The sequence below is a fragment of the Panthera tigris genome, chromosome A2, assembly GCF_018350195.1.
Source record: "Panthera tigris isolate Pti1 chromosome A2, P.tigris_Pti1_mat1.1, whole genome shotgun sequence".
Lineage (NCBI taxonomy): Eukaryota > Metazoa > Chordata > Mammalia > Carnivora > Felidae > Panthera > Panthera tigris.
This window is the reverse complement of record NC_056661.1, coordinates 12,762,643-12,782,182: the sequence shown is the minus strand read 5'-3', so window position 1 is coordinate 12,782,182 and position 19,540 is coordinate 12,762,643. Positions and strand designations below refer to the sequence as shown.

At 52.1% G+C, this 19,540-nt stretch overlaps 1 protein-coding gene and 1 long non-coding RNA gene across 10 annotated transcripts; one reads left to right on the top strand and one right to left on the bottom strand.

Moving 5' to 3' along the window:
- The first annotated feature begins 118 nt into the window (after window positions 1-118).
- Window positions 119-19,274, top strand: HAUS8 (HAUS augmin like complex subunit 8). 5 transcript variants are annotated; one of them, XM_042978513.1, is made up of 11 exons: window positions 119-337; window positions 2,800-2,864; window positions 5,700-5,755; window positions 10,242-10,323; window positions 13,105-13,197; window positions 13,300-13,394; window positions 14,005-14,070; window positions 14,175-14,333; window positions 15,755-15,896; window positions 17,757-17,898; window positions 18,858-19,274. In XM_042978513.1, the coding sequence occupies exons 1-11, from the start codon at window positions 309-311 to the stop codon at window positions 19,054-19,056; spliced, it is 1,128 nt and encodes a 375-aa protein (XP_042834447.1). In that variant the 5' UTR covers window positions 119-308; the 3' UTR covers window positions 19,057-19,274. The 5 variants fall into 5 exon arrangements, with proteins under 5 accessions (XP_042834447.1, XP_042834450.1, XP_042834448.1 ...); XM_042978514.1 differs by lacking the exon at window positions 119-337 and adding an exon at window positions 1,331-1,913; XM_042978516.1 differs by lacking the exon at window positions 2,800-2,864 and having other exon boundaries at window positions 120-337.
- Window positions 2,936-5,776, bottom strand: LOC122236620. Of its 5 annotated transcripts, none has more exons than XR_006214718.1 (3): window positions 5,726-5,776; window positions 3,929-4,110; window positions 2,936-3,529 (listed from the first exon to the last, which is right to left on the bottom strand). It is a non-coding gene; the product is annotated as an uncharacterized LOC122236620 (long non-coding RNA). The 5 variants fall into 5 exon arrangements; XR_006214717.1 differs by having other exon boundaries at window positions 5,652-5,736; XR_006214719.1 differs by lacking the exon at window positions 5,726-5,776 and adding an exon at window positions 5,551-5,642.
- Window positions 19,275-19,540: the final 266 nt, after the last annotated feature.

The window sequence follows — 19,540 nt, the reverse complement described above, 5'->3', positions numbered from 1 at the left end:
CGCGCTCCCGCTTCCGGGTTTCGGAGGGGCGGGGCTGGGGCGTGACGCCAGAGCGCCGCGGGGCGGAGCGTCCCGAAGACCCGCCTCCTCCCTACGGGCTCCGGCCACCGCCTCCTGCCTCTGGTGGACGAAACCAAGTGTGAGGGGAACACAGCGAGGCGCGCGAGCCGGGTTCGCCCGCTCCACCCGCAGGCACGCTCGCCGAGGTCCGTGGCCGCCCCTCCTATGGCGCCGCAATATGGCCCGGTCCGGACCGAGGGGGCGGGCACACGGACTTGAAGAGCCGGCCTTTGAGTTAAAGGCGGGAAATGGCGGATTCGTCGGGGCGCAGTGCTGGGTGAGTTGAGGCGCCGCGGGCCTGGATTTTGTCGGTGCCGGCGAGAAGGCCATGGCCGGGAGCTGGTGGGGGAGGGCCAGCAGGGTTGGGGGTTGGGGATTTGATCCCTTCTGGACCCACCGCGGGTGCACAGGCTCGGGGAGGCGGGGTGCGGCCTCTGCGCATGCTCGGGAGCGTGGGCGCGGAACTAGACCTTGAGTCCCGAGTCAGTTATGTGGGTGCGGGGCGAGCCTTGGCTAGTGGCTTAACCTTTCTGTGCTTCCGCCTTACACCCCTGCGAAATCGGCGGAATGACGCCGCCGCTCAATCTTGTAGGCCTTGTGTGAAACTGAAAAGCTCTTGCAACAGTGCGTGGCTCCTGAATGTGATCTGGCGTTATTACAGTTAACGTTTTGTAGTGGACAGTGCTGGGCCACTAAACTATCTCCTTTAATCTTTCCAGTCTCTTTTTTTCTACGCATCCCATTTACAGGTGACATAATAGAGGCTCAGGGAGGGAAGGTCATTTGTCACAGCAGGAACAAGAGAGACAGACTTTGAACACTTGGCGGTGCCAGGTGTGATGCTTGGGCTGGGTTTGTTTTATTTGTGCTTTCGGCCCATGTTTATTGTTCCAGTGCAAATTGAAGTTAAATAGGCCGACTGAAATCGGTTGGGTTTTCTCCACCCTGCGTTATCCTGAGATTCCCATTAGTCTCTCCGACGTTTTGGGGGGGAGGGGGGTGGTACCAGAGGCTGGCACAGGTGTAATGAACTCCCCCCCCCCCCCCACATTGTTTGACTCCAGAGCCCTAGCTCTGACCCCATAGGGAATCTTTGCTCTGTCCCTTGCCAGCTCTGAGACTTGTCAGGGGTGACCTGTTCAAACCCTCAGGTCCTCGTCTAGAAAACAAGGATAAAGCAGGCCAACGGTGAGTTGGTTGTAGGATTGGGAGGATTTTGTGAAGGAGCAGAGCTTCCGGCACCTAGTGAGCATTTGTGAGGTTGCCTCTCCCCACTGTGGCCCAGCACCGACTTGGGGTCCTCAGAACCTGCCACACAGGAGGTGGCTGCCGTGAGCTGAACAGGTCACTTTGTGACCAGTGGGGCTTGTGTCCTGATGTCAGCTGGGGTTACAGCACCAGGCCCCTGCCCTGCCCCGCCCCTCAATGTGCAACTTCCTAGTTGCTGGTCTCTGTTCGTGGCATTCCCCCTTGCCCAGACTGGACACCTGGGAGGCATCGCTGACTCTCCTGATTCAAGGTTCCCTCTCCCCCATGACATCAGGCTTCATTCTTTCTTTCCTTAAATAGAGATGAAAGGCACATAACATCAAATTAACCATTTCAAAGCAAGCGATTTAATGGCCTGAAGACCTTCACGAGGTGCAGCCACCAACTCTGTCTAGTTCTAGAACATTTTCACCAGCCCAGAAGGAAACTTTGTATGTATTTGCAGTCACTCCCCGTTCTTCCTGCAGCCTGCTGCCCCTGACAACCACCAATCAGCTTTCTGTCTCACTCCCCTGTTCTGGACTTTTCAGATGGAATCATACAAAATGTTGCCTTATGTGCCTGGCTTCTTTCACTTTTAAAAGGTTTATTTATTGAAGGAATCTCTACCCCCAGTGTGGGGCTCGAACTCAAGAGTCGCATGCCCCATCAACTGAGCCCAGCCAGGTGCCCCCAGGATAATATTTTTGAGATTCATCCATTTTAGCATGTATCAGTATGCCTTTTTAGGGCTGAATAACATTCAGGGTTCGTTGTTTTCTAGCAGGAACCTATGGCCCACGAAGCAGAAGATATTTACTGTCTGGCCCTTTACAGAGAAAGGTTACCAGTAAGGAGGCTATAGAAATAGATCTGAGCCTTTAAGCTGGGAAGTCAGGACTCTGCCAGCCCAGCCCAGCCCAGCTTTCTCTCCTCCTGATCCTGTATCCCTGCCTGGGTTCCCTGCAAAGCCATAGGGCTGATCAATTTCCATTTCGACATCATTCTTCTCTGCCCTGTGCCCTTGGCCTTGTTGATCCCTGTCTCTGGACGTCCTTTGCCATGAACCTGAGCAAACAGGGCTTTGTCTCTCGCCTACCCCCCACCTCTTTGCCTGTCCGGGGCACTCTTCACATTGCCTGACAGGAAAACACTGTTTTTGCCTCTCAGGAAGGAGCTCCGTCTCCCTTTACCAGGTGGCATCAGGTGCATACAGTTGGCACTTAAACGCCTGATGAATTAATGAACCCCTGACCTAAGTTGAGATCTTTGAGGCTTGGCAAACATGCTCATTCTTCTCACTCTTACCCCTCTGGGCCCTCCTCGGCTTCGGCCGGGCAGGGGCTCTGTGTCTGTGTTCCAGTGAAGGCGGCCCAGACTCGCGGACGTCAGGGTGCCGGGACTGGGTTGTCCCGAGGAAGCCCAGGCTCCTCGCTGCCTTCCCTGAGCCTAGCCAACTATGTTAACAAGACCCCCATCTCCCTCTTCTAGGAAGCCTTCCTCAGGGGGCCCCGGTACCCCTAGTGGCGCAAAGATGAAAGGAAGCAGAACACAAGGTGAGCAACATTGCAAGCTACCTCACGATCCAGTTTCAGAAAGTGCTTTTGGGGAAGAAAAGCCCGGGCCGGAGCAGGGAAGCTAGGACTTTATTTCACACACACCTTCGTGTGATGCTGAATCTGGTCACCCAGCCCTGCAGCCAGGGGTGCGGCAGGTCCCGGCGGACGTCATCCAGGGCAGCGGGCCCTTCCAGCCGCGGGGGGGGGGCTGGGCTGCGTCACGGGCTGTGTGCAGGACTCGCCACTAGGAAGTGTGGGTGAGGAGAGCATGAGCCGAACTTGTTATTGAACCCTGGAGTCTCCGTTTCTTCTCTGTAAGCGCCTCGGGGGCGTGCCCACATCTGGGGTCCCCGTGTGGGTCCGCAGTCACTGCTCACAGCCTCCCTTGACTCTTGGCAGTCAGTGCCACTTGGGGCAGTAGGACTGGAGGATCCCCCTCGTCGGAGCTCCAGCCTCTGATACAGTGAACGGTTTTCCTCCAAGTGTGCTGTGGGCCAGTGCAGAGTTAGAGCAGAATTCCAGTTCCAAGGGACTGGAGGTTCATACGCTACAGTGCTGCTCGATGATCTCGTCTCTAACGTTTATTATGTTTACACGTGGTCTGGTTCTTGAACGCAAATTCTATCCTTCGTCACAATACTGCTTCTGTGGAGAATCCACCCCTGTTTAAAACAAACATGTACATTTTAGTTTCTGGAAACTTGAAACTGCTTGTCAGAGACGTTCAAGGAACCCCAGGCCTCCGATCCTTCCAGAGGAGCAAAACCCTTTGCTGATGGTGTTGGACTGAAAGCAGGATGGTTTCCTGTGCTTAGAAGGGGGGGGGGGGGGTGGGGTGTTCTTTGCCCTGATCCTCACTTGACGTCCAGCGGCAGACCCTTGGTGTATCTTGATTTTCTCGCCCGGCCCCTGCCTGGTCTTGGCCTTGACCCTTAATGCCTCCTGCCCGATCGTCTGAGCCCGCTCACCCCGCAGGCGTGGCTCTTCCATATCCAGGGCTCACTCGGGGCAACCACTAGCTCCTCGTCCAGCTCCATGGTCCCCATGAACTCTGGATGTACCTCCTTTCCACTCAGGGTTGTGGCCGCATCTCCAGCCCCAGTGAAAGATGAAATCCTGGCATGAAGATCCGGTTGAGATCACCGTGTCACTTAACCAAGTTGTCAAACTGTGTGATGTTAATCGTGTCACTCTTTCTGGGTCTCTTCAGTAAAAAGGGGACATCTCTGAGCTCTGGGTGTACCTAGAAAAAGCGTAGACTCGTGCGCTGGATGCCTGGCTGAGCACCTACTCCCTACTGGGCAGTGGCATTTAGCCTTGAGCAAAGCAGACTGGCCGCGCATCAGATGGAGAAGTAAGGAGACATGGGGTGTGTTGGACCTTGTGGATAGACCAGGATGTGGGTGGCTTCCTGGTCCAAGGGAGGTGCTGGGCTGAGCGGAGCTGGGAAGGAGGGCAGGTGCAGGCGCGTGCCTGCTGGTTGGAGGGACAGCAAAAGTGGTCACGGTGGCAGGAACAGGAGGGAGGGCAGCGAGGTGGGAATATGAGATGCGCGAGGTGCCTGGAGGCGCTCAGGCTTTACCAGCTAGTGGATCTGCAAGGCAGCCCATTCTCAGCCACCAAGGGGGCAGCCGGCCAGGAGGACACAGGGTGTTTTAGGGAGGAGGGTGCCAGCAAGTGCTGTGCTCAGAGTGAGGACTAAGAATTGGTTGGTGGGCTTTGGGGCGGGGAGATCTCAGCGGTCTTGCCGAAAGGGGTTTCTTTGGTGCAGTGGTGATCGGGAAAGCCAGACTGGACCGGAGTGGGATTCAGGAGAGAGGAGAGGAAGAGGAGCTGGCATCGTAAAGGGGAGTGGAGAGGTGGGGGGAGAGGGTCTAGGTGGAGGGAGAAATAATGGCAGGAAGACCACTGGAGAGGGGAACTGGGGTTGGGGAGCGGGGGTGAGGGCCGGGCTCTGGCACCTAGAGTGGAGGGTTTGCTTTACCCCAAAGCACAGAGGTCCCTCCACGTGGTGGGGCCGGGATATGGCCCTGAACTTGGGAGGCTGCTGGATGCTGAGGTGGGAGGGTCTCCTGGGGCTGCTTCTGTCTTGCCAGTGAAGTGGAATCTGGTCCCTAGCTAACTGGAGGGATGGGCCCCCTGTGGGAAGTGGGAGGAGAAAGCGCAAGGGAGGGTCCAGGGGAAGGGGGGTGGGGGGAGACAGAGCAGAGGACTGTGCGTGGTCACTGGGGCTGTTGAGAGACACCCCCTTGCTGCCACAGAGCAGCAGGAAGGGTGCCTGGGGCTGCGCTGTCACCATGATGTATGGCTTGGTGCTGAGCATGGCTCCCGAGCAGTCCTAAGCTAGGTAAGGGGGTAAAGAGGCATGAGAGTCCTGTACCATGAGTGGGTCAGACACAGACCTGGGTGAAGGAAGGGGTGGTTGGGGTCTTGACCGCAGGGAGTGAGTTGGGAAAGACAGGAGGAGGCAAATACGTGCCTCTCTGTGGAAAGTCTTGCTTCCTGCCCCTGCCCTGCCCTGCCCTGCCCTGCCCCTAAATGCGCTTTCTGCTTTGAGCTTATTCCCTCCTATTCCTCGATCATAGCTCCTGCAGCTCTCTCTCTGGGGCTCTGTCCCTAGCCCAGCGACTTGGATGCCGCAAGTATCCCATCCATGTTGTTGTATACAGTAGGTGTCCCATACATGCTCGAGGATGCCAAAGGACAGGATCTGAGAGGAGCAAGGAGGAACAGTTCTGCTGTCCCTGCTGTTGATGGGGGGGTCGGGGGTGGGCCGGTTCTCACACTCCACTGTTGTAGTTTTGTTATAAACCAACAGCGTGTTTCCCACAGGTGGAAGAGTGGTTGAGTCCCGATACCTGCAGTACGAGAAGAAAACCACCAAAAAGGTAACGACTGTTTTTTGAACGTTCTGAATAGAGTTCCGTCGGAACTTGGAATTCTGACACAAGTCACGTGAGCCAGGCACAGCATGGTCCCCGAACAAGCCTTTCGGGGATTTTACCCAGCAGCCTCTGTGATTGTCTCGTCCTTCGTTCCCAGTCTTGAGTCTCTTTTGTGAGCAGCGGTCTCTCTGAGGATCCCCTTTGCAAAGACATGACCTCGATTGAAACCTGAAATTGTTCCTGCCTTTCAACCTGATAATTCCTTTCTGGATTCTGTCCTGAAACAGTTCTGTCGGGTGCCCAGCACGCAGTCTTTGGCCTTGGCGGGTATTTATAGAATTTTAAGTTTATTTATTTTGAGAACTAAGGTGAGAGCAGGGGAGGGGCAGAGAGGGAGGGAGAGAGAGAAAATCCCAAGCAAGCTTCGCACTGTCAGTGCCTGACATCGCAGAGCCTGATGCAGGGCTCAAACTCACAAACTGCAAGATCATGACCTGAGCTAAAATCAAGAAGAGTCAGACGCTCAACCAACTGAGCCACCTAGGTGCCCCCTTGACTGGTGTTTGAAAAACACCTACCGGGTCTTCGAGAAGGACTGCATACATAAACAAACTTAAGTAATAGTGTGCCTTAAGATCCAACTTGAGGGAAAAGGAAACCTTTTCACAAACTGATGTCACTCCTTGGGCGTGGTTTGTTGTTTTCAACAGACTTAGTTTTTTTTTTTTTTGTTTTTTTTTTAGAGGAGTTTTAGGTTCACAGCAAAATTGAGCAGAAATCCAGAGATTTCCCGTAGAATCCCTGCCCCACACCCTCACAGCCTCCCTGGTCAACACCCCCCCCCACCAGAGAGATGCACATTTGTAACTGATGAACCTACACGGACACGTCATCAGCCAGAGTGATTTTGTTGAAGTGATTTTCAACAAGAGATCACAGTCCGTGCCTCATAATTTTAATGTTGCCTTGCAGACTTGTTTACAGCACCCTATGTGTCTCCATGCTGAGGTAGTTTCCATCTCTAAGAGCTTGTCCATTTTCTTTCTTTCTTTCTTCTTTTTTTTTTCATCTTTTTTTTTTTTTAATTTTTTTTTTTAACGTTTATTTATTTTTGAGACAGAGAAAGACAGAGCATGAACAGGGGAGGGGCAGAGAGAGGGAGACACAGAATCTGAAACAGGCTCCAGGCTCTGAGCTGTCAGCACAGAGCCCGACGCGGGGCTTGAACTCACAGACCGCGAGATCGTGACCTGAGCCGAAGTCGGCCGCTTAACCGACTGAGCCACCCAGGCGCCCCTTTTTTTCCATCTCTTAACATACAGTTTACGTAGAGTAAGGCATCACTCCCCAGCCTACATTTCTGTGAGTTTGGGCAAAAACTCACCCAGTCACAGACACACCACAGTCAAGATACGGAACAGTCTGTCACTCCCAAGATCCCTCGGTGTTCCAATGAAGCCAGCCCCACTGCATCCCAGGCGGTTACCTGTTTCTGTTTCTGTAGCCTTGCCTTTTCCGGAAGGTCATTTAAAAGGTGTCACACGGGATGCAGCCTCTTGCGTCTGGCCTCTTTCACATAAAGGAGAGGAGGTCTCTCCCTGTGGTTGCCTGTCACAGTGAGTGTTGGTTCCTTCCGATGGCTGAAGAATGTTCCATGCTGTGTTTAGCGTTTGTGAGGGAAGGACATTTGGTGTGATTCCCATTTTGAGCAATTGTGAACAAAGCCACCTCAAACATTCCTGTTGTGGGATTCCGTGTAGATGCGTTCTCGGGTCTCCCTGGAGAGGAATTGTAGGGTAGGTGTATTTTTGGCTTCGTAGGAAACTGCTCACCTGTTCCCCAGAGTGGCTCCAGGTCTTTATATGGCTATCAACCACAGCGGAGAGTTCCAGTCGGTACTTTGGAGATGGAAACCATTCTGGTGGGTGTGAAGTGGTATCTTGTGGTTTTAATTTACATTTTCCTTAACCGCTAATCTTGAGAATTTTTTCTTTTTTTTTTTTTAATTTTTTTTTTTTAACGTTTATTTATTTTTGAGACAGAGACAGAGCATGAATGGGGGGAGGGTCAGAGAGAGGGAAACACAGAATCTGAAGCAGGCTCCAGGTTCTGAGCTGTCAGCACAGAGCCCGATGCGGGGCTCGAACTCACGGACCGCGAGATCACGACCTGAGCCGAAGTCAGACGCTTAACCGACTGAGCCACCCAGGCGCCCCTGATCTTGAGTATTTTTTCATGTGCTTACTGGCCATTCCTGTATCTTTGTTGGTGTGTTCAGATCTTTTGCCCATTTTTAAATTGGGTTGTTTTCTCATTGTTGAGTTCGGAGAACTCTTTCTCTCCCCTGGGCCCCAACCCTTTATGGTGATTTTCAGATATTTTCTCCTAGTGTGTAGCTTGTCTTGTCCTTCTCTTTAGGGTCTTTTGAGGGGAATTGAATCCTCAATTTTGATGAAGTCCATCTTAATGGATTTCTGCTTTTATGGGCCATGCTGTTGGTATCTCATCTAAGAAATCTTCGCCTAACGCAAGATCACAAAGGTTTTCTCCCGTGTTTTCTTCCATGACTTTTATAGTTTTAGATTTTACATTTGGGTCTGTGATCCAGTTTGAATTAATTTTGGTATCTGGTGTGATCATGGAATTGACGTTCATTTTTAAGTGTATGGATGTTCTCTTGTTCCAGCACCATTGGCTGAAAGGACCTTCCTTCTCCCATTGTCACCACCTCTGTTGACAAGCACTTGACCTTTTTTGTACGCATCACTTCCGGATTCCATTTTTTCCCATTGGTCTACGTGTCTGTCCTTAAGCCAGTTCCAGATGCGAAGCTTCCTGTAGTTTTGTAGTCTCTAAATCAGTATGTGTGAATTCTCCCACTCTATTCGCCAAACACTGGCTCTCCTAGTCCCTTTGCTTTTCTATGTAAGTTTTAGACTTAGCTTGCCGTTTTCTACCAAAATTTCTGCTGGGATCTTGAATGTATTGAATCTGTGCATCAGTTTAGGGAGGATAGCATCCTAAAAACACCAAGCCTTTCAATGTATGGATGTGGTACACCTATCCTTTTATTTGGTCATGTTGGCCTTCCTTTCCTTATAGGCCTTCCCTATATTTTGTTAGGTTTATACCTAAGTATCTGGTGGTTTTTAGTGCTGCTATACGTAATACTGTGTTTTCTTTTTTCTTTTTTAATTTTTATTTATTTTTTGAGAAAGAGACAAGGCAAGTGGGGGAGGGGCAGAGAGAGAGAGGGAGACACAGAATCTGAAGCAGGCTCCAGGCTCTGAGCTGTCAGCACAGAGCCCCACGTGGGGCTCAAACCCACAAACTGTGAGATCATGATGTGAGCTGAGGTCGGACACTTAACCAACTGAGCCACCCAGGCACCCCTTTGTTATTTTATAAATGAAGAAATTCGTTTTTAATTTGAGGTATGATTGACATAAGTTATATTAGTTTCAGGTAGACAACATAATGATTCAGCATTTGTATATGTTGCAAAATGGTTCCCCCAGTAAATCTAGTCAATACCTATCACCATACATAGCTTTGTTTTTTCCTTACTGAGAACTTTTATATAGTACTGTCTTTGAATTTCACTTTCCAGATGTGTTCATTGCTAGAAATGAGCTTTTTTTTATGTTGACCCTGTATCCTGCAATCTTGCTAAATAAACTTTATTAGTTTGAGTAGCGTTTGGGATTTTCTTTGTAAATCATGTCATATCTGTAAGAAGAGAGTTTTACTTCTTGCTTTTTGATCTGTTTACCTTTTATTTTTTATTCTGAGACCTCCAGTAGGGGGTTGAATAGGAGTGGTGTCTACGCATTGAAATATTCTTGCTCTTTAGGAGATTTTCTTTTTGCTTGTATGTTATTGTAATGGTTTGCCAACCCTGCATGCCTTTTTTTTTTTTAATGTTTTGAAGATTAATACCTGTACAAAACTTTTATTTTTCCTGATGACTGAAGTAATATGTTGTTTGTCTAAAACTGGCAAATGCAGGGCAGGGGGGAGGCACTGGCTGGTTTAGTTGGTAGAGCACGTGTGACTCTGGATATCAGGGTTGTGAGTTCGATCCCCATGATGGGCACGGAGCCTACTGAAATGAAATGAAATGAAATGAAATGAAATGAAATGAAATGAAAAATGAAATGAAAAATGAAATGAAATGAAATGAAATGAAATGAAATGAAAATCTTGTAAATACTATAAAGCATGTAGAATATCAGTCAACTGGAACCTGCCATGCCAGAGATAATCCTTGGTACACTTTTTGGTGTTTTCCTATATTCTGTGCATGTGAGGATATCCTTTTTGACAAAATTAGTTCATCCTGTGTATATGGTGATTACAGGTCAGAACTCTTTTTGTCTACGCCTTGCTTCCAAGTAATAGCAGGTGCAAATTGCACAGACCATGAAGGGGCCCCTTCTCGTGCAGGGGAGGTGTCTTTTGCCCTAAATGTCATGTGTTCCCCTAACAGGCTTCTGCAGCAGATGCATTAAAGGCCAGTGGGAAGATGCCTGAAGGTGCAAGGAGAGTCCACCTGCTCCAGAAGAGCAAAGGTGTGTAAAGATGGAGGAGGGTGGGAGACAGCTCTGAAGTCCATTCAGTAAGGGATGAACACGGTGGTGAATTTTGTTTTCAAGTACGCTAAAGTCAAGCTCCCTCTTTCTGGGAAGTGTCAGAAGCAGCAGCTAGTGAAAGTGTTTCCGTGTGAGGACAAATTTGCAGCATGTGGGGAGCTGTAGGGAAATGGCAGGGGGAAAGGGGTGGTTACGTCCTGTATGGCCCCGGAGAAGAGCCACCTTTCCAACATGGCGCTTCCTTGGTCACGTGACTAGTTCTTGGGTGGGACTTCCGGAAGCAAGACTCAGAAGGGGCATGAGGCCTCATCTTCCTGTCTCTCACCACCTTGGGTTAGGTCTTCTTCGTCATGGTGTCCCCTGACCCGTTCTAGAAGCTGTCCCCAAAGTGATACGAAAACCTTGCAGTTTTGCTGATTGTAGACATAGGTGTTCCTTGTAAAAAAGAATGGAAAGTGGACAAGGAGGGTGGAAACTCCCTCATGATCCCCCACTCAGATCGTCACTGTGTATTAGGTGTTCCGTTGTAATCCGTGTGCCCATCCCGGACTCTGGGAAGGCCTCTCCCCAGGCGCTTCCTCCAGCTCCTCACGTGCCCACTTCTCCAGCGATCACCGGCAGCTCTTTGGCACGAAAGCAGCTCACAAAAAGCAAAACCGTTTCTTGGCCCATGCCTCCTTGTTCAAAACGGCAACAGCTTTGAGTCTCATCGTTAAAAATGAAGTACAGTTGACCTTTGAACAACACGAGTTTGAACCGCCTGGGTGTACTTCTATGCGGGTTTGTCATAGTGCAGTGGCGTGAACGTATTTTATCTCGCGACTTCCTTAACGTTTCCTTTTCTCTAGCTTACTTTGTCGTAAGGGTGCGGTACGTATAAGAACGTACATAGAAGAGCGAGACAGCGTGTGTAAGGATGCCGTGTATAATACATACAACATAGAAAATACACGCTGATTGACTTTATTTTGTCAGTAGGGCCTCCGGTCAACAGCAGTGGTCACATTTTGGGGGCTTGAAAATTTGCTGGTCCTGGTCTAGATGTTTGTCAGCATTTGTGCTGTTCTTGACCCGGGGGCATGACTGAGAAACAGCACGTGAAACTGGGGCCGGCCCTCTGGTCTCTCCTCATGCAGTTGGGTTGAAGGCCGTGGGTCAAGCCGGGAAGGCTGGAGTACAACCCAGAGGGGTCAGAAATGGGGCCGGCCACATCCGGGGGCGTCTGGGTGGCTCAGTCCGTTGAGTGTCCAACTTCAGCTCAGGTCATGATCTCACGGTTTATGAGTTCGAGCCCCGTGTCGGGCCGTCTGCTGTCAGCACGGAGCCCCCTTTGGATCCTCTGTCTCTGTCCACCCCACCTCCCCCACCTCTGCCCTTCCCCCGCACGCGCTCTCTCTCAAAAATAAATAAACATTGCGCTCGCTTCGGCAGCACATATACTAAAAAATAAATACACATTAAGGAAAAAAGCATAACCATGATAATTAAGAGAGACTGCTTATTCGAGCTCCACCGTCTAGCTCCCTAGGAGATTACTTTTCTCAGTGGAAATGCTGTCTGTACACGTGGATGACAAAACCTATAACCAGTGCAAAAACAATAGCAATAAAGTCTCATCTCCCCCCTCACCCACGAGGTCGATCGATTTTTGTTTCTCTAGAACTTTTCAAAAATCCTAACAAAGGGCAGCATACCCCACAGATTGTCATTTCGCTCTGTTTATCTCCACATACTCATTTCCTCAACTTCACGGCTGCTCATTAAAAATTTTTTTTTTAACATTTATTTATTTTTGAGAGAGAGGGAGAGAGAGAGAGGCAGACAGACAGACAGACAGACAGAGCATGAGTAGGGGAGGGGCAGAGAGACAGGGAGACACAGAGTCCGAAGCAGGCTCCAGGCTCTGAGCTGTCAGCACAGAGCCCGACGCGGGGCTCGAACTCACGGACCGCGAGATCATGACCTGAGCCGAAGTCGGACGCTTAACCGACTGAGCCACCCAGGCGCCCCTCACGGCTGCTCATTAAATCACTTTCTGTTTAGTTCCTAACACGACAGAGAATTCCACATACTGTCTGTTCGTTTTGCAGCCCGCTGGAGCCCTTGCCTAGTTGAAGCCCGCAGTACCCCAGGGCTCATTTTAGACGGTGTAAGGCATAATTTCCCAGTTTTAAATAGAGGTAAAGATGAAGGGAACTCCCAGGGAAGATGAACAGTCCAGAAGCCGCTGGAGAAAGAAGGGAAAAACACAGGGAAGGACAAATACATGGCGCGTACCAGACTTCCTACCCAGAACACAGCATTTTTTTTTTTTTTAACGTTTATTTATTTTTGAGACAGAGAGAGACAGAGCATGAACGGGGGAGGGTCAGAGAGAGGGAGACACAGAATCCGAAACAGGCTCCAGGCTGTCAGCACAGAGCCCGATGCGGGGCTCAAACTCACGGACCGCAAGATCGTGACCTGAGCCAAAGTCGGCTCAACCGACTGAGCCACCTAGGCACCCCCACAGCATTTTTTTATTAAGCAGAAAGGCTTATAAAGCCTGCGTCTTATTTCTAGTTCTACTTAGAAATCCATTCAACCCGCTGGCTGGGAAGTTGCAAAGCTTTCTCAGCCTTCGGTGCTGCTCACCTCCCAAGAAGCTGAGTTTCTGGAAGCAGGTGGTAGCATCCAGTGAGGTTGCCGGCTTCCCGACGGAGGCGTGTGCAGTACCTTGCAGACCGTGCTGACCTCTGGGGGTTCTCCCTGGGCCCACAGACAGCAGTGGCATTGGGAAAGGAGACCTGCAGTCCACGTTGCTGGAAGGGCACGGCACCGCCCCGCCTGACCTGGACCTCTCGGCCATCAACGGTAAGCCGTCCGCCCTGCCCCTGCTTTCCCTAGTGGGGGGTTGTCCCAGTCGGCTTCCGAAGGAAGCTCCTCTCACCTTCAAAATGCTCTCCTTGGCCTTAGACAAAAGCATGGTTAGAAAGACTCCGCAGTTAGAAAAAACGATGTCAAAGAAAACCGAGTCGACGTCCTTTTCGGCTTCACAGAAGAAGAGCCCAGTAAGTGTCCGAAATGAAAGGGAAGCTACTCAGTCAGAGAAAGCTGATACCAGCTCCTGCCCCATTCAGGTGCCACTCGAGGCCCCGAGGCTTTATGACTGAACAAGCCAGCCGTGCGTTTTAGGACAAACCGGAGACCACGCGTGTTCTCAGAATGTTCCTAGAGCTTACGTTTCCCCAAGTACACATACAGGAGTAGTTACGAATGCGAGATCACGTGAAAAATGAGATTTGGGGCCTTATTTGCCGATGCTGTGCTCGGGGAGGCCCGGGGCTGGGCCGTGTCCCCAGGGGAGGACAGCTGGGCTGCGGTCTCACGGGGGTGGGAGGCCCGAGACCTGGTTCCAGTGCGGCGGTGACCGGATGGGTGCCCCCTGGCTGGCCCTTCACCAGCCAGCCACGGGACGGGGCCAGACCTTCCTCTGCCTTCTCCCAGAGTGCCCAAAAAGAGTAAACTAGAAAGTAGACACGGCTTGACCTACAGGAGAGAATCCTCAAACTCCTGAACTGAGTAAAGTTTGTAAAGGTTAGGTTTCTGCCCCTCTGGGGGAGAGAGCTAGATTTATACCAATTCGTCGGCAACCAAAAATGTCTTTTTCTCACCCTCGAGAGCCCGTCTGAGTCGATGGAAATGATGGAATCCCAAACGTTGCTCCTGACTCTACTGGCCGTAAAGGTGAGAACGGAGCCTCGTTCCCGCGTGATGTGGGTGGAAGGCGGCCTCTGTCAGCCGCAGAGAGGAGTTTCCTCCGGCCTGAGCTCTTGTTGCACACTCAACAGATGGAGAACAACCTGGTTCCATTCGAAGAAAAGGCAGAAAGGAACTTACTACTAATGTGCAAAGAGAGGGAGAAGCTGCAGAAAAAGGCCCACGAGCTGAAGCGCAAACTTCTCCTCTGTCAGAGGAAGCGGGAGCTGGCAGACATCCTAGACGCTCAGGTCAGCGGTGACTGGTCTCCGAGCCACGTGTCCCGGAGGGAGGGGTGGTCCCGGTGGGGAAGTTGGAGGGACTGTTGACGGTACGTGTCACTGCCGCCGGGCTCTCACTCTGCGGCCAGCTTTTGACACCGCTGGGTGTCAGTCTGTGACAGCTTCTAAAGAGGACGGGGCTGTGACGTCAAGTACCAACCAGCCACAGGGACCTGTCCCTTCATCACACACGTGCACGTATTCTTTAGGCACCTGTCGCTTGTGCTCAGTGACACGAAGATGCAGTTCAGGCCTCCCTGCAGGGCCAGGGTGCTGGTGGGAGACGAGGTCTTGGTGCCGTGTGGTCAGCACTGGGACAGAGCCCTGGGAATGAGAAAACTCGAGTGGGGGAGAGGCAGACAGGGAGAGAGAGAGAGAGAGAGAGAGAGAATGAATCCCAAGCAGGCTCTGCACCATCAGTGCAGAGCCTGACGCGTGTCTTGAACTCTGATCAGGGCCCACTTACCCTGACGACTTCATCTTAACTCCTGTTACTTCTGTGAAGACCCTGTCTCCAAATCAGGTCATGTTCTGAGGTGCTGGGGGTTGGGACATCAACAGAGGAATTTGGGGGAACGCGATCAACCCATAATACCCTGTGTGTGTGTGTGTGTGCATGTGTGTGTGTGTGTGTGCATGTGTGCGTGTGTGTGTGTGTGTGTGTGTGTGTGTGTGTGAGAGAGAAACAGAGAGAGAGAGAGAGAGAACGCCCTGCCTGCGGCCAGGCCCTGAGCTAAGATCGAGGTCTCAGTTCTCATGGAACTCACAGTGTTAGGAAAAGGAAAGACAAGTAAGCAAATGTGTCCTTAAAACCCCCCACGAGGACCCTGACAGCATGTATGAAGGAGAAGGGGGTTGCTGGGGTAGTCTTACAAGGGGGCAGACATTTCAGCTCAATTCTCTGAAGCAGGAGGGCCCAAGCTCCCTAGGGTGAGGGCCTGGTCCTGGAATGTTCTGGAAACCATGTTCATAGGCGGCCTGGGCCACTTTGCTGTCGGCTGAGCCTTTGGAGAGCCGCCACACCCACGTAAGCTTCCTGGAGGATTCCTTAGGAGATTCTGAAAGAACGGCGTAGGGGCGCCTGGGTGGCGCAGTCGGTTAAGCGTCCGACTTCAGCCAGGTCACGATCTCGCGGTCCGTGAGTTCGAGCCCCGCGTCAGGCTCTGGGCTGATGGCTCGGAGCCTGGAGCCTGTTTCCGATTCTGTGTCTCCCTCTCTCTCTGCCCCTCCCCCATTCATGCTCTGTCTCTCTCTGTCCCAAAAATAAATAAAAAACGTTGAAAAAAAAAATTTTTTAAAGAACGGCGTGTCTTCACCTCACACGGACCGTTGGACTCCCCAAGTGCGCCACTGAGTCTTGTCTGACAAACCTCGTTCCCTCCTGCCTGCAGATTGAGATGCTCAGCCCCTATGAGGCTGTGGCCGAGCGCTTTAAGGAGCAGTACAAGACGTTCGCGACGGCCCTGGACACCACGAGGCATGAACTTCCGGTGAAATCAATCCACCTGGACGGGGACGGGCAGCAGTTCTTAGGTAGGAAACAGGGCGGCTCCTGGACAGGGAGCGGGTCCAGTGAGTGGCCCGTGCGTGTCGGCACTCCTTGTGTGCCAGCCACCTTTATCCGCTTGTGTCGTGTCAGGCGGATGGCGCATCCCTCGTCAGATGGCAGAGGACACGGGGGCCGGCAGAGCTGGGGTTTGTCGAGAGTTGTGCCCCAAGTAAGGATCGTGCTGGGATTTGAACCCGGGTCGGTGGAACAGGCCAGTAGTTCCCAGCCCTGCTGAAAGGCACTCCTGGGGAGCAGCTGTAATCCCCTGAGACTGGGGGCGGGTCTCTTCAGACCTGCTGATCCCCGGGCCTGTCCTGCCTTCTCAGCAGCTTCGTGGGATCCCTCGCTTGCCTAGGCTTCCCGCCTAACCCTTTGAAGAAATCAGCAGGCGTGCAGAGTGCCGTGCTCGGTCTTAAAATTCTCTTTAGAGCAAGTATCCTCCCCAAACAAGTTTTCAGCCGTCCTGGAATCCGGTCATTTCCAGGCAGGGCCCTTGCCAGCCATCTAAGTATGTTTTGTCTGAGGCTGATGTACTAGGACATCTCCACCTAAAATCAGATGGACTTTCCTTCCAGAACTTTCCATAGACACAGTTCAAGGTCACAGAGGGTGTTGCTGAATTGGTAATCTCGGACAGAGATGGTTTTTAATCCAGCTTTTCCCAGTATGAAATAGGAAGCCAGTGGCGTGGAGTCTTAAGGAAGGAGCCTCGTGGAGTAGTTCTCTGTGTGCAGGCGTGCGGTTTTAGGATTACCGCAGTGGCCACGCATGCCTGTGGCTCCTGGACTCCGCCTCTCATAAGTGCCATGGGTGGTTGCCAGGAGTTGGGGTCGGGGAGTGTACGAGTGTCATGTGGCTCCTGGAATCAGTGACAAACTAACTGGGTAGCTTAAAACAATAGAAACGTATTCCCATCAGTTCAGGGTCCCGAAGTCTGAAATCAAGGCCTCAGCCGAGCTGGACCTTTCTAGAGGCTCTGAGGGAAGAGGCGTTCCATGCCTGTCTCCTGGCTTCTGGTGTTGCCCCCGGTTCTTGGCTTTCCTTGGCTGGTGACAGCTTCACTGCGGTCCACCTGTGTCTTCGTACAGCCTTGCCCTTGAGCATTCCACTTCTGAATTCCCCTCTTCTTAGAAGGATGCCAGGTACCGATCAGACCCTGCCCTGTGACCTCATTCTACCTCAGTTATGTCTACCAAGACTCCATTTCCAGGGAGGTCACATTCACAGGCACTTGAGATTAGGTCCTGAACGTGTCTTTTGGGGAGGATGCGATTCAGACCCCCATTAGAAGTATTAAGAGGTCGGGTGTTTGGAAAAACCTTTCTCGAGGTCTCAAGCTGTTACTGTGTACAGTTGTGACGTGTGTACAGGTGTGTGTGCCAGAAGCGGACAGGTGCTGGTCTCCTTAGAGCAGGTGGGACACAGTGTGGATACAGGCTGCTGTCTCGTGGGTGGGGGCACAGAGATCCTGCGAACGGAGAGAGGGAACCACGGGCTTGGGTTTAAGTCGCTCGTAGCACAGACTTCCTTGGCCTTTTGCGTAGGTTTCTGTTGAGGACATCGAAGTGGCTTTCCAGGTCTGTTCCAGTGACTGCCTGCATGGCGGACAACCGTGACCCATGATCTCAGGCCGCCATGATCTCCGGCAAAGGGGCACAGAGGCGGTACCAGCACGTGAATGTCGCCCTCCACCACCCGATCCTCTCTGCCTTTGAGCTTCACGATGCGATGCGAGCGAGCGTAGCCTAAGAGCATTCCAGTGAACGCGAAAAATCTAGTCAGCTGCCCATCCATTGCTTGGGGCGCCTTGAAACCCTTGGCTGACCCTCCCTTCTCCCCTCCAGACAGTTTGCAGCGTGAATTGACGACCACATGCCACCTGCTGGGAGAACTTGGGATCGGCAGTTTAGAAGAAAATTTGAAAGCTCTGAACCTGCTGAGCGAACTCAAGGAAATGACCCAAAAGAAGGATCTAGAGCTCCGAAGGTATTTCAGAAAAGATTTTAAGTCGGGAGCAGCTTGCCACACTCAGGAGAGCAGGCAGCTGTGGTTTTGCAGAGGCCAAGGGTGCAAGGGTCCACTGAGGCGGGGTGGGGGTGGGGGGGTGGGTAAAGCACCTCCCAAGTCAGTGCAAACCCCTGTGTGCGTTCTCCAGCAGACATGGGAGAAAGGGGGCACTAACAGCCCCAGCCCTTTACTTCCTCAGAGTGACAGCACTCCAGGTGCCCTTGGATCGGCTGTTCACACTTTAAGTGTCTCCTGGGGTGATCTTAGAACTTGTTACTGGAGTGTAAATGCATGTAGAACAGGCACAGACCTTGACAGTATAGCCCGATGGGTTTCACATGCGTGTGCCCCGGGTCCCAGTGCTCCCCACAGCCAGCTCCCCCACCGGCATCTTTCCCGCAGGGGATTTTCTTCACTCTGGGGCTTTCCTTCTCTTCTTCGGTATAAGAGTCTTGTGGTGTTCTCCTTTGTGATGTTCAATTTACTCCCTGAAATGCCTAGAACACTGGAAAGGTACTCTTGAAGAACAGCCGGGTGCATACTGGGGCATTTGCTGCTCCTGTACGTGCCCTGAGATTGAAGGGGGACGCATCAGAGGGCTCCAGATTATAAGGGTCTCAGGTTCGGCTGGCCGGATACGCTCCTTTAGTGTGGATTTCCCCGCCATCGTGTATGCTGCGTGAGGACCACCCGGTTCGTTCGTGGCGTGGTTCCTGACACGGCGTCAGTGTTCCCGAGATCATCTTTTATGCCTGCCCAGTCCTCTTCTTACAGGCGTCTCTAGGTTCTGTTCAGACGGAGCTTCCCGCGTTTTCCCATGAACACACAGGAAGTAACCCCTTTCCCCACACCGCAGCTGTGAAGGCCGAGGTGCCCCGGCTATCTGGCTCTTGGGCACAGAGAGCGAAAAGGCCTCACCTGCCCTGTTGTTTCTGCAGGAGCTTTGCCCAGGTGCTGGAACTCTCTGCCGAGGCAAGTAAAGAGGCGGCCTTGATCAACCAGGAGGCCTGGGAAGAGACCCAGGGCCTCACGGCCTCCAGCCAGTGGTATTTCAATCAAGAAGGCGCCTGCGGGGAAACCCCGGGACACGTCAGGCCTCCGCTCTTGCTGGCCACTAGTGAGCCGCGCACGGTGTGAATCTGTGTGCGGCCGTGTCCCCTGACACAGCTGGGGACCTCTGCAGACCGTCGGGAAGGAAGCCCGTCCCCTGCCACTGGCTCAGGGCACACGTGTGCTGTGGTGGCACATGTGTGATGCTCTGGGAGCTCAAGCACTTTAGACGCTAATTCAGCAGAGTAGCTGTTTTGTATGAGCATATCGCCTGATATTGAAAAAATAAAACTTTTGCAATCGCGCCTTAGTTTCTACTTAAGCGGCCAGTGGAAGGCACGCGGTATCTTAAGTTCTAAACAGCTGGTTCTGAGCCTCGGGACGACGTCTGGGACGTTAGGACTGTTTCACTTGCAGGGTGATTTCACGTCCTTCAGCGATTGGGCTGCTTCTGTCTACTGTCCGACAGCAAGTTGGAAGTTGGAAGTTCTCCACCCAGTCCAGAGTCCCGGCGCTGTTTGTTGCTGGACGCGCAGACGGGCTTTTGCCATAAGCTGCGGTCCACACCCCA

Coding starts and splice junctions, on each gene's coding strand:
- HAUS8 (XM_042978513.1), top strand. CDS start 309: ATGGCGGATTCGTCGGGGCGCAGTGCTGG. Junction 338..2,799: donor TCGTCGGGGCGCAGTGCTGG/GTGAGTTGAGGC, acceptor TCCCTCTTCTAG/GAAGCCTTCCTCAGGGGGCC. Junction 10,324..13,104: donor CCTGCTCCAGAAGAGCAAAG/GTGTGTAAAGAT, acceptor CTGGGCCCACAG/ACAGCAGTGGCATTGGGAAA.